General features: G+C 40.2%; 1 protein-coding gene across 3 annotated transcripts in view; it reads right to left on the bottom strand.

Annotated features, from left to right (window-relative positions):
• ZFAND6 (zinc finger AN1-type containing 6) overlaps window positions 1-18,163 on the bottom strand; it is a 36,373-nt gene that overhangs the window by 8,297 nt on the left and 9,913 nt on the right. For 2 of the 3 annotated variants that reach the window (XM_027887003.1, XM_027887002.1), the window contains 2 exons: window positions 2,859-3,028; window positions 1,810-1,921 (listed from right to left, as the gene is read on the bottom strand). In XM_027887003.1, coding sequence (XP_027742804.1) covers window positions 1,810-1,921; window positions 2,859-3,009 — 263 coding nt within the window. In that variant the 5' untranslated portion in view covers window positions 3,010-3,028. Of the gene's footprint in view, window positions 1-1,809; window positions 1,922-2,858; window positions 3,029-18,163 lie in introns of those variants that run through there. The other variant, XM_027887001.1, reaches the window with a different exon arrangement.

The raw sequence follows: 18,163 nt of genomic DNA, 5'->3' as shown, positions 1-18,163 counted from the left end.
ATGCAACATTCAATATGCAAGGATTTTTATACCATAAGTCAGCAAGATGATTGTAGAGGAGCTACTTTTGGTGTTCTAGTGATAGGAATGAGAAAATTGTAGCATGTCTATGTTTCCAGCAATAAAGCAGCTGCACAAAGAACCCCTTAAGATTTTCACAGTATAAAGCAGTGGCCAAACTTCCCCACCCTGTCAGCCACACCGCTAAATCACAGCATGACTGAAAACTCACAGATAGGAGCTCTCTAGGAGATCTCTGAGACAAGGCACACCTGAAGTCCCAAGCAAGAAGAAGCTCTACCTCATTTGCATTATTTGTTTCTTCCTTTGCACTCAGAGATTCACTTTGAAGTAAAAAAATTAGATTATTCAGCAGCCCATGAGCCAGCAGACCATGACACTCCTCTAGCAGAGGTCCATGGCACAACCAGAGCACTGGATTTGCAATTTTAACTGCCAAGAACTGCACGTAGGTCTTCAGCTGCAGCTTTGATTGCACTGTCAATTTACTGTGTGTGTCCTCAGAGTATTTTAAGTCTGAGGTATTCCCAGAGACTGAAGTTGAATTCTTACTTTTCATTTTGGAGAAAAAGCCAAATAAGTGACACTGACTCTTTTGAAGTACAACTCCAAGAACAACCATACACTTATTTCTCCTGCAGTCAAGCCAGTGATCAATGAGGTGCTTTTATTCTCTCATGATTCTACAGAAGTTGTATGAGAACAAAGCCAAGGCACCATAATTGGTTCAGATCTGTGCACTGACCTGGATGATTTTTCTTTTTATTACACACACCAGAAGAGTTGTTTCAGGGTAAGATACATATTTTCTATCCCAACTAGAAGTCTCAGAATGGAAAGACTAAATATAGCCTCAAGCATGGCACCTAGCTCTCAGTTCATATGCAGGATCCAAGCACGAGATAACACGTCCTATAAAAAGCTAAGGAGCAGAAAACACAGTCTGAGCAGAATCAGCCAGCAATAACTAATGAAATCACCCTCGGCCTGTTTTACTACATTCTGATTTTTTTTAAAAAAAAGTTGGAATGAGTATTTCTGCAAGTTAGCTTCCATAGTGTAACACACTAACACTTTTCACTCAAAAAATTTCCAAAGCACTTGAGTTGCTGTTGGTTGTGTCATCCTGAACTGAAATGCTGCCACTAAATATAAACAAATATTTAGCTTTTACAAATGGAGAACACTTAGTAAGTCTGAGCAGTTTGTAACAGGACATTATGTATCCTTCAATAATCCAGATGGAAATTACTTGTTTAATAAGAAATCAGTTCAGTAGCACAACATGTACCAAGATTCAGAGATCAGTTCAGTAGCACAACTTGTACCAAGGTTCAGATATCCTTCCCTTGTCCTAGTACTCTCCAATCTTTGCGAAACAACTGGCTGTTAGCACATTATCACACGTTTATTTATGAGAGCTCTAGTAAGCAGCTCTCTGCCGTTTTACAAACCCCTCAAATTGCTAAGGTGAAAAGAGCTCTCCTTTGGTAAACATACAACTGCAAGTTGTGGAATCAGAAGAGTAGCCAGACAAACCTCCTTAGAACAGCATGAAGCTGGCAATGCTCCTACTTGAGGCTAAATTCTAAAGGCGAATTTCCATTTGAATGCAAGATGAAGCTGAGAGATCTGCTAGTATTCACCATGAGATTGAGATCCTATGCTTTAAAGTCAGAAGTAAAATCTTACACCTTCCTCTAATTCAGGTCCCAGCATTTAAATATGCGGGATCAGTACATTTCATTTTACCATCTTGATATAGATTTCTACATAAAGACACCTTACCTTGGCTGCATAGATGGAGTCGATGTAGAATCTAAAGTGGACTGAGTTTCCTGGGTGCTGCCTTCTGTGCACTGAACCGGTAAGGACTCGGTTATACTACTGACAGAGGCTGCTGGAAGACACACACCAATGCAGAATGTGTTACACTACTTCCTGGGATTACAGAAGTTACACACTGCAATTACTCTTTGACCCCTATGACACCAATCAGGAAAGTAATTGAATCGCTGCCTGTATCATAATGAAACGTAACTTTACAGAAAAGTAATTATTTTTGGTCATATCTTGATCTCATTCCAGCCCCAGGCCCCCAGAACTTACACTGCAGAGAATTCTGAAGCTGGAGATTTAAAATAGTTACTATTTTTTGCTAATTAAAGAATCTACAAACAGCTTTCTCAGCATAAACTGCAGTATTCTGACTTGAGAACCTTGGGGTTTGTTTGAAAAACCAAGATGGATCTGTGAGAAATGATAGCATAGCATCCCAATGCCAAATTCAGATCCATTTTGCAGTTGTAGAACTTACATCGCCAGATTTCAATGAAAGCTTTTTCTTCAGTTTAAAAGGTCAAACTGAAGAAAAGGATAGTACAGAGGGCACTGGGCCAAAAAGAACAAAAAGTATCTGAAGATAAGGAGAAACTATCAAGTGTCTACAGGTTAATCCTTCAGCGTGAGGCTGCAGAGATTAAACACCTGTATTTCAAATGCTTTTCACAAACATACCCCAAGGTAAATCTTATCTCCACTGTCAGTAATTTCAGGAAAAATATGTTGGTAGAGTATTTTTTCTGCATTTTCAGATCTTCAAATTGGAAACACTCAAATGAGTACAAAAGATATTAGGAGTCTACTTCTGAGCAGATTAATCACAGAACAATCATATTATGAGCATTTCGTCCAAGCTCATTCCATGATGTCGTGCAAACCACTTTCCTCAAGGATCTTTAAGGCTCCCAGCATTTAGTATTTGGACATGACCAGGAAGCTGCTGTCCACCGTGGCAGTCTGAGCTGCTCAAGCACACGCATGTCAGTGTTACTTACCAGGAGGGCTAATTCTACCATTACTGTTCTGCCTTTGAAGATGTTCTTTGTAGCACACCGAACACATGCCATTTGTGCGAGGATTCCCGTAAAATCCGCAGCCAGTGGAACAAAGCATAGGCACTTGGCTACGGTTCGTTTCTTGAGCCATTTTCCCTTCTTCTATAAACCTGAAATTGATACATACAACCCAGTATTTAGAGGCCTGAGAAAACCTTTCTTTTACAGCTGACATTTGAAAATCTGAAGTTTCCCACAGCTCAGCAAAAAGATCATCCAGAAAAAATGCCTTGCGGGTAACTCGGTGCCCTTTCCCAAAACAGTCTATAAAGTCTGCCCAGTACCACAAATACAGCCTTCTGCGGGCTTTGCATGACCCACACATTCAGACCCTCCCAGCCCCACCAATTTATGTTCAATAAACACCCACAAAGAAAAGTCACTTTAGCAAATACTGGAAGTATCACTGCTTCTGTCAGGCAGGTGAGGGAGACAGCTCAGGCTGAACTCCCCTTGAAACCTGAATGCCTGATACTGTGCATGAGAACTGTAAAACGAGAGACCAGCATGGTTAACACAGCCTGACTTACTGCATAATAATTATAATTACCAGCAGTCACACGAATTCACGTGTCACTGTTTAGTCACTGCGTCATTAGTGAAAGACAACGCGACTTCATACCACAAACCCCGTGTTATGATTTTTCACATGCAAAAAAAAATAACCCTCACCCTTTCAGTCAAAAGTATGAGGCCAGGTACACATACCTATTTATCAATTTTGTGTCAGAGATATAAAAGTTGCCTTGATATTTAACATCCTCAGAATTAATTATCAACTGTATAATTTATATGCTTTTGTACCTGGCTTGTATTAAGAAGGTTTACAGATATTTACAAGAAAACCAGAACAAATGACCACTTTCATCAGTATTCTGAGCCTCCTAATTATTATCAAGTGATCTAAACTGTAAATCAGTTTTGACATCTGTCACTTGGTGAGATTAAAATAATTTTTGTGGGTTTTGCCCCACTCCATAAATATACAATTGCCCTTTAAATCAGTTTTGAAAGAAAAAACAGCTTCTCATTAAGGAACTGTGTACATCAAGGCATTAATTATTTCATTCAAGATCAACTTGAGTTTGCCATTTTATATTTCCTGCTTAAAAATTAGGCTGAAGCATGGGTGATTTTAACCCTAAGTCAAACCAAAAATGAGTAATATTACTGAAAAAAAAAAATGCAATCAAACTTTCAAGCAACATCAGTACACGTTTCAAAAGAAAAGAAAAACAAAACAGAGGGGAAGTGGTTTCAAGATACTCGAATACTTCACCAATTGCCACATTATAAAACTAGATTAAACCACAGTAAGAAGTAACAGGGTAAAAAAGATTTCCTTTTACATAAGATGTATTTGGCTTCAAATACAAACAACTCTCCCATTATTTTGCTTCCAGACAAATCTCCTCATCTATGCTCACACCCACATCCACTGCATTTTGTTTTTATTTCTCCAAAACATATGAAATTGATACCAAGAGCAAACCTCTGGGTTGCAAAGCCAACAGTAACACAGAAACAAATCAGGTCTTCTGCTCATGGCAATAAGTGACTCTAAGGATGAGATGTCCAAGATATATGGTAAGGAAGATGCACAGGCTAAGACAACAAAAATCTGATAGTACCTTCTTCAGCTTCAACCTGTAATTAAGCTTATTTCAGCTGCTGATTGCACTCCCCCACCCCAATTTAGAAGCGCTTGCTTTTGACATACAAAGCCCCCATTGACCTCACAGGACAGCTAAATTTGATTTTGCTGAAGTACTGTACTTGTAGCTGAAAGAGCACTTTCATTCCTGCCTTTCTCCAGACAGTCCCTCAGAGTGAAACTGCAAGTAGTGCATGTGGGAATTTAATTTTTATGCTGGGCCCAACATTCAGCAAAGCCATTTCAGGGGAGCATAAATGAAGATGCGTTTTCTGTGCTTTGGTAACTAGAAACAATTTAAAGATGAAACCTTATGCAAGTCACTCTTGGCATAGAATGTTTAAGATTGAAAGGCTAATTAAAAACACTTTCAACTGAGAATTTCAAGTGCTAATAGAGATTCAATGTCACAATACAAGTATTAATCCTTTTAATTTTAGGCAGCAGCATATTAAAGAACCCTACCATACTAACTTTCAAAATGCACCATGATTGCCTTTCTGTTCAATATTAGCTTCAAGCAGCACACAGGAATTCAATAACAGCACCAGCTACTGCTAATATTCCCCAACACAATGCTGCTGAAGGGACCAGGTGCTACTGCAAACACGGCATAACAATCTCTAAGATGGAGGTAAAAAGATAAATAATTCTGCTCCCATTCAATAAACAAATTGTGAAAGGTGCACAAAGATGCCCAGATGAAAAACAAGAAAAGCTGGCCTGAGTTCCAGCTAAGCCAGTTCCCAAGTTCATTAACCAGTGGGTCCTGTCACCAGCCAAAGCACAAGCCACTGGCATGAGCCTCCAGAACACTTAAATCTCTGAGGGGAAGTGCCAGAGATTCTTCTGAAGAGTTTTAATAAGGGCCACAGGAAGCAGAATGTCCTTCATTGGTTGCTAATATTTGAGAAATAAAAAGAAGAGATAGGATCAAACTGATGCAATGTTACAAAGTCAAATGAGACAGAAATTGCACCAACAAAGCAGCTTGTTGTGTTTGAAGGGGGCAATTGTGTCCAATCCCCCACGCCAGCTCCAGTGCTCAGCTGGACCCTCACCCACCCAATCAGTGCCATGAACTACCAACAAAAAAACCAAAAAACCCACCAGGAAAAAAGGGCCACCATCACCACATACAGTTTTCTGACAGTTCAGTGAGCTCAATCAGATCACACACCAAAACACAAAAAGTAGAAAGTACAACACAGAGGAAAACCTCTGGAATTGATGTGAGGGATGACATGTGACCAGGGGAGACAACACATGTTTTAGCAGCCTCTAAGCTGCTGAGATGGTTGAACTCATCCATTTGAACCCTAAAGCCACAGAATGCCAAGCCAGTAAAATAAGCTCTCACTCCCTCTCCCCCATGCTGTGCCCTCCCTTTCAGTGCTGAGGTGCACCAAAACGAAACAAGGAAGTGATCAAACTTAAAGCCAACCACTCCATCTTCTGCCAATTACTTTCAACACAGACTGGTTTCTCAGCTCGTTTGTCACACGTGCTGTTAGGGCAGGAGAGAGGGTCTAGCTGCAGACACGTGTGGAGCCACTTGTTTCAGCAGCAGAGAGGCTTAAGGAATTAGGAGAACTACTAGCCAAAACAGGCATAGAAAACAGAACAAGAGAGATCCAAGTGCTGGCAGCTCCTGGCACTGCACCTCAGACATACCTCTCCCGTGCACATCCACTCCCTCCCTCGGGAGGACAAGGGCCAAGATGACACAGCACTGAGTCTCAGGGACTTTTCCTCCCCAGTGCCCGGGCAGGAGGCAAACAGCCACAGGCAGAGCAGCTGGACTCTGTCCCCAGCTCAGCAAACATGGACAGCAAACATGGACATCATTGAACAGATGTTTTTGGGGGAGGGAAGGACCTCCAATCACCCCACTTTTTGGCTCAGCTTCAGATTTTTGTCTCAAAATTGTCCATAATTCCTCATGCAGGGAGATCCACGGTACCGCTGAGCCCAAACATCCCATAAGCCAGTAATGGTGGGCAGTCACTGCTGGAAGAGCGCAGTGAAAGGGGCAAGCCCACTCCCACTGCTGCACATCCCTGCCCCTGCCTCCAGTCAGATCAGTTCAGCCATCTGATGGAAAAAACAGGACTATTTATTCTGGTGGACTGGAGAGCTCGCTGATCTGACAGAAGATCAGCTCCAGAGAACTGACATACACTGCACAGGAAGTGACATGACTAAAAATAGGACGACCCTCTTTAGGGGCAGTCAGCTCTTGCTGAGCATCAAGCCCACTGTAAAATAAATCCCAAGTGCAAGTGCATACCCTATTCTGTATTTCAAAACTGGTCTCCCAGCTTGGCTTCAGTATGAAACTGGAAGCAACTTCATACCTGAAGTGACTGCAAGGTCTTAGGATCAACATGACTACGTGTGTGTCCTATTTGGTTGCGGTGTCACAAAACAAATGCTGAACTTGTAAAGCTCCTGGAAATGGCTCTGGGCTCTGCCTGTTCCCCCTGAGCTGTGCTTGCACAACATGCACAGGGCAATTCTTTGAATTCTGAATGTTATTCTCGATGTAGAATTGATTCATTTTAAAGAAAAAAACCCAGAACAACAGAACTCTTTACAATATTTCAGGCACATTTCCCTGCTTTGCAGTATAGTTGTATAACCAGTTGTACAAGCACTAATGAGAAGGAAGCATATTAGAGGGAAGTGCAAGAGCCTCAAACAACTCCTCTCAGTGCAACTCCAGAACAACCACTTTGTTCAAGATTATGGAATAAACTGCCTCTTTCTGTATTAGCTAATAAATTTAAGATGAAATTACCTCTATTTGCTTCTCAAAAATATTTATTGCCACTGTAAGCATGGCAGGACACAGCTCTGCAGGTTATATCCTTCTTTTCCTACAAATTTGGTGCCTAAAGTCTACCCATTCCTGTTACTCTGGCCATACACAAACAACTTGATGTATCCATAAGGCCTTCCCCTTACCACTGCTGCTAAAGTCTTCTCCATACCAAGCAAAAGCATATAAAGGGCATTTCTGATAATAAAGTGTATAGAGCTGAATCACTCAAGTAGGGTAAGTCTTATGGCCATTAAGTTCTCTCAGGAAAGAGCTACCTCTTCCAATACTTTGTAAAGCAAATAAAATACTTGTGTACATCCTTTTCCTGCAGAGCAGGCACTGCAACACTGGTCTTCCCCCCTCACCCCTCTTTCTTCTCTTTCTTTTAATAAAATGTTTATAATGCTACTAGTTTTAAATAACTGATACCCTAGCTTTATAAGCTTCAAATGTTAATCAGTAAGATCAGAGAGAGCAGCATTTAGTAGGATTAAACACACAAGGTTTAGGAATAATCTCTTCTCCCCGCTTCTCAACAAGGAAAAAAAATCCCACAGAGAAGCCAGCCTTCTCTTCCCCAAAGAAAAAGGTCTCTTAAATTCCAGTTATCCTCATACTTCAGCCTGTGGCAAGAAAATGAGATCCTGACATCCACTACCCCAGCTGAAGTACTGTCCTGTGTTCTGCAAACACTCCTAAAATCCGTGACTGGTATGGGAAGGATCCCTCCCAAATGCTAATGCTGAGGCTGACGAGACCACCCAAACAGCTTTCTGCCTCAGCACCACACCAGACAGTCCGAACCTCACTAATGCCAGCTCTGAAACTGCTTCTCAAAGAGCAAGCACAGCACTTGTTGTGAGCTACTCTTCCCTGTGAAAGACCAACAAGCTGACAGTTTTACCTGACACTCACCTCAAATAATGAATCCAACTTTTAACAAGTGATTAAAATTTTCCCTCCTCTGTCATAATCACCTTTATAATGAAACAGTTCAGCACCAGTACTAATGGTCATTTTCTTCGAGTTAATGAAGCAAGGAAGAAATTGCAGAAGTGGTATTTTGTGCTGTTTAAACATATAAAGTTTCATCCCAGGCACAAATAAAAGCAAGACATGAAGTTGTGCAGACACTTCACTTTAGAGCATGTACTGGCACAGACATCCGATGCCACCTGTACCATCATATGAAAAGGCATGCTGGTACAAAAAGCAATAAATAGAAAATGCATTCCTCTTCAGGCTTATCAAAACAAATGGCAAAAAAAGGCCCAAGAGCACAGTTCTGCTGAATCTTGCTGCAGAAGTTACCAGAACACTGGCTGTGATTGAGGATACTGCTCCACAATGGAATTTGGTTTTCAGGTGTCTGGTTGGAAGCAGGGCACTACTAAGGGTATAAAGCACTAGACCCGTAATTTAATATAGCAAGTTACAAAACAACTCTGTTTTCTTTTTACTTACTTGCTGTCTCCCAAAAGGCTCCAATTTAAATTCACTGAGCAGTCATTTGTACTTGCTTTAAGGCATTACCATGTCCCAGCAACTTGCTATGGAGCCAAGAAGAACTGGCAGATTTGAATAGGGGCCTCAGTCATTACAGCTCAGCCCAGCTTGCTGGTTGCAGTCAGACATGTCATTTCATCTACAGCTCACTCTGGCTAAAACATTGCAGCTGGTTCACATTTGCCAGCACAGCTACACATGTATTACACTCTGACCCAGTTTCATCAGAATGCTTTGAGTTAAAAAAAGTGAATATGGTTAAGGACCAACCATGCAAGCAGATCTGTAAGGGCAGCGACCTCTTTGTTCCTGGAGCAGCAGAACAAACAGCTGCTGCATTTTTCAAAACACAGGAGTGATCCCACTTCCTTAGCACCAAGAGAATCCATGCATTTTAAAGCTTTCCATTTATTTCAGTAGGTCTCTAGTATTCTTCCTGCCCACACCTAACTAGACTTAAGTTGCAATTAGAGCTACTGAAGTAGAATTTATATAATGACTTAGTATCAAAAACAAAATACTCACACTAGTGACCAAAGACTTACATAAGATGTTCTCTCAACTCACTTGACAAGTCATTCAATATCTACTTATGTTCCTGTCTGTTCCTGTTGAACAGCTTTTTATTTTTGTTTCCTGCATAGACTACTTATTTTAAAATCAAGTACTTTGATATATCAGACACTCCTAGCAGAAACTTCAAAAAAAAACAGACAAGAAGAAGTTACAGAAGTCTGTTCTTCACTTCAAACTTCAAGCAGTCAGCATCTTTAAAACCTTCAGTATATGAGTTAAAATATAGGTAAATTTTGGACTCTTAAGAAAGCTGTATCCCAGGTTTAAAATGACAGGAAGACTGAGAAAGAATCACACTACTGGAAAAGAGCCACACACATGAGAGAAAGTACAAGCTCAGAAGCAGCAGACGGACAGAAAAGAGAGAGTTCAGGTCTTAGGAAGGGAAAGAACATGAGCAACTTTCATAACTGATCTGAGCCGGAATATCATACAACGCAGGAACATTTGGTATAGACAAAGCTTCCAGTGTTCAAGTGTGTATATTGCTACGTACAGCTGTCTGCTCTTGTACTCAAGGTTACACGAAGAACAAGAGAACGTTTCACTACAACCTCTTCACTCTTACTAAGCAAGAACAAAGACACACAGATTCTATACTGGTATCAAGGAGATCACTGATAATAAGGACTTAGCTTCCCATGCTTGTCTGCATACACTATTAATAGATGTTACTTTGAAACTGTAATTACTACTTGTAGCCACGCTTAACCTTTGCAAAGTAAGGATTACTAGACCCAAAGATTAACTGCTGTAAAAGAGGGTACCTCAGACTCATTCACCTCATGCAAAGGCATCAAATTACTTGCAGTGACCACATGAAGTCTACAAACAAAAACCAGAAGTATAAGCAAGTGTTACTTATTTTAAGTTTCCAAACTTTCTAGTATAATCACCACACATAATAAAGGGGCAATTCCATGAAATGCACTACTCTACTGAAGATTATTCCTAAAACAAAAAAAACTGTAACAAGCTAAGTAACAGGTACATTCTACTACCTCACGGGAGGAATCACTTTTTTTTTTTTATGCTGGGTTTCAGAGGCAGAATACAGACAGGAGAATTTTCATGTTGGAATCCCAGAAAGCTACCACACAGAGCTACTGGTGTGATGGTAGCTTTTTTGCAGGAATGACCACTACTTTAAGCTGAAGCATGGACTAACTGCTGCAGCACCTAAAAGATTAAATGCAGCACTGTATAAAACCTTAAACACTCTTATTTATGATGTTTTTCAGTGAGTCTAAAGCAGCAAAGTGCAAGTGAAGGCATTATCACTGTTAGTACATTTAAGCATGTGTATTTGGACTTTGTTGTTCAAGACTAACACTGCAACACCACGAGAATTAGGCCCTTGCATATGACAGTATCCCAACTTTGTGAGATTCAAACAAACATCAGTTTTTCCTCTGACTTGGAAAACTTAAAAGCCTCTTAGTTAGCTCTTATTCCCCAGCAGCACAATACATTTATGGGCAACTCCAGTTAATCCAGCAGACTCCAGTTCAGACCAGCACAGAGATGCTTTCAGAAAGATCACCTACCAACATGTTTTAAGTTTCTGTTTCTTCAGTGATGACTATCAGAAAATCTAAGCTGACAAAGCTGCCTTTTTGGAGAGGTCAACCTGAATGCAAGTGAAAACAACAAAACAAAACACACACACCACAAAGTCCCTTCTTAGGTCCAAGAGAAAAACCAGCAAATAACCCTTGGGCTGGACACGCTTTTTTACAGCGAGACATGACAGGGACCTTCAATAAAGATAACTAGTTAAACATTAAAAGTACTAAGAGCAACACAGTAAATATAACTGTTCTGTACAAAGCAAAGACAGTTTCTGAAGAATTCCAGACAAAAAAAAGTCAACAAGACAAGAACATGTCTCGTGTTTTGGGAAGCTGGTTTTAATCTGGTATCTTTGGGGAGTCGTGGTGAGAGAAGCCCAAGAAGTGTATCGGAGGAACACAGAGGACACCAGCCAGCCACCCCACTGGTCATGCTGTCCTACTCAAAGCACTGTGTGTCCATACACAACCCAGAGGACAGTGTTTTTTTCCCAAAATATGAGGTTGAACTGAAGTTTAGCCTGCCCAGATCGCACAAAATTTAAGGCTAGAGGCAGACAGGCTCAGCAGGCCCATTTTTGGAAAATGGCTGTCTGAGATGAGACTGCCACAGAAACCTTACACGAAGTTACACTTGTGATGGGATACCCAGACACTATTAAAAGAGCACACTTTTAGGGAGTGCTTGCTCTGGCGTCTCTGCTCAAGAGAAATAAAAATTCAGGAGTTACACCCATTACAAAAATCAAACCATCTCAGTAATTGCTTCTCAGCAGTCTGCTAAGTCAGCTCACACAAGCCACAGTTTTCATCCTGTGTGGCTGAACCGGTGTCGAGCTGCACAAGTTGCAGATACTGCTCGAGGAGCCCTTTTGTTTCCTCTGGAGTTTGTGCCATCTCATACCTGTATTTTGGCATTCAAGTACTGCAGGAATCCTTGAGTTGCCCTTTGCATTTCTACACAGCCCTAAAAATTTAGGGTTTACTTGAAATCCGTCAGTAAAGAAATGCCTTCTTTTAAAATGCTCTATAAAAGATAAGAAAGGTTACTCTGAAACAGACCAGACAGGGCTACATTCTCCTTTCTTCAGCATCATATTTTGAGGCTGGTCATTTCAGAAATCAGAGGTTGTATAAAATTAGAACCGAGAGATTCTAGAATTCTCTACATTTCTTTAAAATAACAGGCCAAAGTTTAATGGATGCAGGAAAGCAACTCCATAAACTATCTTTAATGTTGTATTCTAAAACAGGTTTTACTTTACACGCTGATGAAGAATAATCTGTAAGAAGATTCAAACACTTACAAGATTACCCTCATAATTACTGAAAGAATAGATATAGATTCAGTAATCGCTTCTTTTGAGCTTCAGTGAATAAGTAATCTTCTCTCAATAGAGCATGAGTTTCACTTATTTTAAGCATATCAAACCCAGAAGAGATAAAAGCCGCTTTAACACGAGTTCCCAAAATAGACAGCTTCTTGTTAACAAAGCACCTGTTGCTGAGAACTGACAGTAGGCATAAAACATGTTATAATTTGTTTTTATAAACAGCAGTATGTAGAATTTTAATTAGCTTATAATGCTACAGTTCTACGTGGGCTTAATGCTAAGGGAGCTCCTGCTCTAATATCAGGGTTCCTGTGTGTTAATAAATAAAACAATCATCATCATCATTTCTGCTTAGGGCATCTTGAATTCAGCTTAACTCCAAAGAACACTGTGATTATCATGTATGATGTGCAGCTCTATTTAGAATTATGCACTATGTCTAATTTAGGTGTTCAGAATTATACAATACCCTTACTGTGGTTTGATGGGGAGCTCAACCTAAAGCTAAATCCTGACCAAACAAAGAGGGTATTTAAGGACAAGTTTTCAGTGTAAGAGGTGTAAGTATGACATTCCCTGTGGCAAAGCTGCATTCCTCATCTTCTGCAACACACTTAAATTTAGTCAAGGGACTTAAGGATGCTACTTTCTTTTAACCTTAATGCTATTCTAGGGGGTTTTGTTGTTGTTTTTTTTATCCCTTAATTATTATTTCAATCACCAGGGAAGCCAACTTACACAATTCCAAACAAATTACTGGATGTCTACAGATGAAAACTTAACACCCTGCACAAAGCATAGGAAAATATAGGTGATCAGCAGCACCATGCTGGGCAACTCGTATTTATCCAACACTTTACTGTGTTGTCAAGTTTCACCAAATATATGAATACACCAACTGGTCACACTACAAAGTTTTGCATCTTTCCTTAGTTTCCCCTCAACTGCTACTTTATGCTACCTGAAACAAGGGAATGTGTAAACGTCCAAGTGTGACTCATACACATGCATTCAATATGTATTTATATGCGACCAATGCAATGGTTTCATGATACAGGTAATTTGGAGTTTTGGACAGCTCTGCCACAGAACTGCTGGGACAGGAACTGATCTACCTTGAAGACTTCATTCCTCAAAAGCTTGGATTGGCTCTTGTATGCGGTTTATGGTGCAGCTCTCTGCCAGAGGAGTCAAAGCTAACCCGTGCACTGCAGGAGAAAGGTGAACCTCCCATGCTAGTAACAGAACTGAACTCAGGCAAAGATTCACTCACAGCTTAAACCAAGCAAAAATGAACACATCACCAAGAGTGAAACAAGGTCAGAGTGAAAATTAGTAAGAATTGCCTTGTGTCAGCTTTAGCAACCCAAGACAATGGGTAGGCTAAGGGACAAAGGAACAATCAGAAATTTGCTGTGAGACACGTTCCTTTCTGAAGGTTTCCAAAACTACACCACTTGCTTAGATGGGGAGGTCATTACGCTGTTTGAGAAACGCTTAAATATTGGAAGCAACTTGACTGAGGACAACTGGCATTTCTTCCCCCACTGCCACCATGGAACAGAAAATAGTTTTTTACACTTCTTCCCTAAATCCATACAGAACAGACTGCACATATTTCAGTTCCTCAACTGAGGAGAAAGCCAGAGCTGACAGCTTTCGAGTAAAAGTCTGCGTTGCAAACATTGTGCTTTAATCACCAGGGCATCCTTTTTACCTACTAATACTCCAGCTGCAGCTCCATAAACTGCTCTCCTGGAAGTCTGCTATTCATTCTGTTTCCAGACAAGATTCAGCTGTGTGAGCACACATTTCTAGTACAATGTCTCCCCCACTTACTGTCCAGAACACTGAGATCAGCAAGTTAAGAGCACAATTGCCTAAAAATAGCATGGCCGGATGCCAATCCCCCCATTTATTATGATGCTACCTTTGTACAGAGTTTTTTTCCCTACAATTCTACACAGAAAAATAAAGCTATAAATGGCTTCAAGGGAGGACTTGTATCCAAAAGGCCAAGCTGTTAAGTAGTGGCATGGGATTTCCCCTTTTTCCTCAAGCCACATAAACAGAAATTTACATTTTTAGAAGCATTTTGAACAATAACCCTTGAAGTAGATCTGACTTCTCCTTTTATACTCTTGCCATAGTGATTGTATTCTGCCAGAGAAGAGATTGACACATGAAGTAACAGCACTTTTCTAGAGAAAGGAAAATTCATGATATAAAGGAAAAGTAGACAAACAGAAAAATACAAGGCAGATCTCCAATTATGACATATTAAAGCCAATATCACACTTTAGAATGGATAAACAGGGAACAAAAAACTGCTCACAGGATATTGAAGTTCAATTGTCAGCAATTGTGGCTTTCTACCAGGGTGCTTGTTCCCTTCCATTCACCAACATTGGCCAAAAGGGCTTCTATCAGGAAACAGTGGAAAAAGAGCATAATATATTCCCTTTTATTATGGTGTAAGGTCATAAACAAGAGGGACATCAGCAAGAACAGTGCTCTTTAGCCTGCCTGAAGATGTACTCACAGGCACCATGTCCTCACTATTGAAAAAAAAAAAAAAAGCCGAATGCCTCTACACCGTCTCCCAGAAATCCCTTCTGTCTCACATCCCTTTTGCGAAGACAAAAAATCCCCACACAACCATTGAAGAATATTTGTATCTCTTACATAAAAAATAAAAAAAAATATCATTAATTTTAACCCATAACCCTGCAATGCACATTCTACACTGTATGTGCCACCCTGTGTAAGTCCACCAGACAGAGTTCTCAGGCCATTCAAAGAGGTTTCAATAAATTCTTCATCTCAGGCCTTGCCAGTTTGAGAAATCAAGGTGCCAGAGCTGCAGCAAGGACACAGGTGTTCTTCAGAGCAGACAATTTCCGATTGTGCAATGGGGGATCTGACGTTGAAGACAGAAGGATAAGTAGGTAGCAACTAATCAGGGATTTATTTATATACAGAATGACGAGGTATAAACTTAAGACCATGGGTCACAGCCACTTTATGACTTTGCAGAATAACAAGTTAATTCTTGTAGAAAGAGAGACCACAGACAACAGCCAAAAGTTTGACAGACACCAAGTAAGAGAAAAGCAAATGCAAGAAGGCAACACAATCAACCAAGTGACTAGAGTGTGAAATAAGATTTTTTTGTTGTTTTATTAAAAGAAAAAAAATTTAAAGCCAATTACTCCACTGCTATGCACAGGAGCTTTAAATCACAATCAAAGCACCAAGTTTGACTGGACTTACTAAGAAGGCAAAAAATTCATGCCCAGCTGCCAGGACACTCCACAACAAATCAAACACTCCTTGATCTCAGCACTCCCAGTCTCAGCCCCTGCATGGTTTGTCACACTCAGCTGACAATTTGTTTGTTATGTAACTAATAATACACTTACCTTGGCCTATTGTTACTAATGCTGCTTTCCTCCTCTCCCAGGATACTTTAAACAAACCCCATGAAAATATGCTGATATTCAAAACAATCCTATTGAGCAATTCTAAAGCCTCTTCCCTAAAGAGCATTCCAGGTAAGTCCTTCCATGTTGCCACAGTTTTTTTTTGTTTTGGGTTTTTTTGTTTTGTTTTTTTGTTGTTGTTGTTGTTGTTTGTTCGTTTGTTTGTTTTTTGGTGGTTTTTTTTGTGTGGGGGGGTTTTTTTGTTTTGTTTTGGTTGTTTTGCAAACTAATACTCAAATGTTTTTGCTATCATAAACCATTAAAAAATTACTTTTCTTGCCACTTTTCACCTGGACAACATTTGTTTTACAACTACTTCTAGTTAATACCTTTAAAATCACTTTATTCAAGGACTTAACAGAAATACCCAACAGTACGTCATACTAGCATGATGTCTGGATAGGATAATCCCAACATGAGAATTCTGGTGAAATCACTTAGGAAAGTCTCCTGAATCAGCAACAAAAGCTATCTCCTAAGTGTCTTACCCAATTCTAAAGGAGCTGGGCAGAAAGAACAATCTACAAACACTTCTTATGCCCCTACCTTGATAATGACACAGATACCAATGCAAGGTCATTCTGTTGCACAGAAAACATTTTGGTACATGACTACATTGCATTGTATGAAGGCCTTGATTCTATATGATTTTAGAAAAACATGCTAAATTCATATGTGGGGTAGTAGAGAAACAATTTTTATCCTTTATTTTTTTATCCTCTGCCAACCCATCCTCAAAACCAGCATGATCAACAACTCAAATTTTTTCTTCTGACAATCTAAATTAGATATAACCTTCTGTATAAAAATGCATTAATATGTCCAATTTAGGTACAAAATTCTAAAAGTTCTGCCTGCAGAAGCAGCGGTTCCCTCTTGTCTCTTGCCCCAAACACAATTTAAGACAATTTAAGTGGAAAATGCCTGCCTTCCCCATGCAATATTCTTCTTTCATCAGCCCAATTATACTCCATGGCACACACATGAAAACCATCCAGGCTGCTGTGTTGTTCAAGCTAATGGTGAAAACTTCAGTCCCACATCCAATGCAAAATGTTTAAATGAACTGAAAGTGCCTCGCTTCTGTGCTCAGAAACACCGCTACTAAGCTCCCACTCCAATTTGATTATTAAGTTTATATTTGTTTCCCTAATCCTTCCCATAGATAAAGGTGCATTAGCATCGTGAATCACAGGACACCCGGGCACAGTGTTGTCTCACACCCTGGGCTAGTTAAACTGTTGGGGTGGTTGCCGGGGCCTGCCAAGGCAGCCACACTGTTTATAGTTTAGTTCTCCAGATACAGGACTATTATGTTTCAGTCTGACAAATACCATATCCTGAAGGTTAGTCCTGTGATGCAAATGCATCCTGGCAGGGCAGAACGGCTGAGCAGGGGTGGTCTTTAGCATGGAGACAGCCTGAGCTTCTGCAAGATTGCTGAAGCATTAAGTTAAAGGAAGAACTGTGCATTTAATCAAACTGCTGCTTAAAAAGGAGCTATTTTTAGGAAATACTCAAACGAGGGTGTTCATTTGTCTAAGTAATACTCAAAAGACTGTCTTAAGTTGATCTAAATGGAGCAGAAGATGGATCAGGTTAGGATTTAACTCAGTTTATCTCTTAATGCATAATTTAATAGCCAAAAAGTTACTTTTCAAATGAAAAAACATCAGATTTTTGCCAACAACTGGAGAATGAGCAGAAAACCACAACTTGATTGAGGAGAAACAATTTTTGCACTGTCAAAGCTTTGTTTTTGCTAATCTCTGTTTAGCTCAAAAGCCCTATAAACACACTTGGAAGGAGGGATCTGTTAAAAATATACCACCCCACCCCTTCAATTAAGGGCTGAGAAGCTTATGACACATCAGAGATCCAACAAGAACAGGGAAGGACTTAATGTTCCTGATATTTCTAAAGGTAAAAAAAACCCAAGCAGGTTTAAAAATCCCAAATGTTTCATGCCCCTGTTAAATAGATTTTAAAGCAAGAATTCAGATCCAAGCTATTTTTATTCGTTTGTAGGTCATGTTTAATTAACTGCTTATTTTCACAAAACCTTATTACAGTGTAAACATCACTGGCCAGATGATCTGCCCCACCCAGAGTGAGCTGCACACCACAGAGGGACAACTATCTCCTGAGGAGCCCTTGTATCTGCGGGAGAGGGCTGGTCCTGGAGCACCAATCTGCCCTGCAACAGCATTGCTGCGCTGATCACACCTCCTCATCTCACCCCTTTCCTAGAAACTGCAAGAAAACTACTCAGAGGCCAAACTCCACATCTAAAACCAT

The sequence above is a fragment of the Empidonax traillii genome, unplaced genomic scaffold (genome assembly GCF_003031625.1).
Source record: "Empidonax traillii isolate 1590-97213 ecotype Southwest subspecies unplaced genomic scaffold, ASM303162v1 scaffold201:size1909950, whole genome shotgun sequence".
Taxonomy (NCBI): domain Eukaryota; kingdom Metazoa; phylum Chordata; class Aves; order Passeriformes; family Tyrannidae; genus Empidonax; species Empidonax traillii.
Note: the sequence above shows the minus strand (reverse complement) of the source record. Positions and strands in the feature narration are given on the sequence as shown.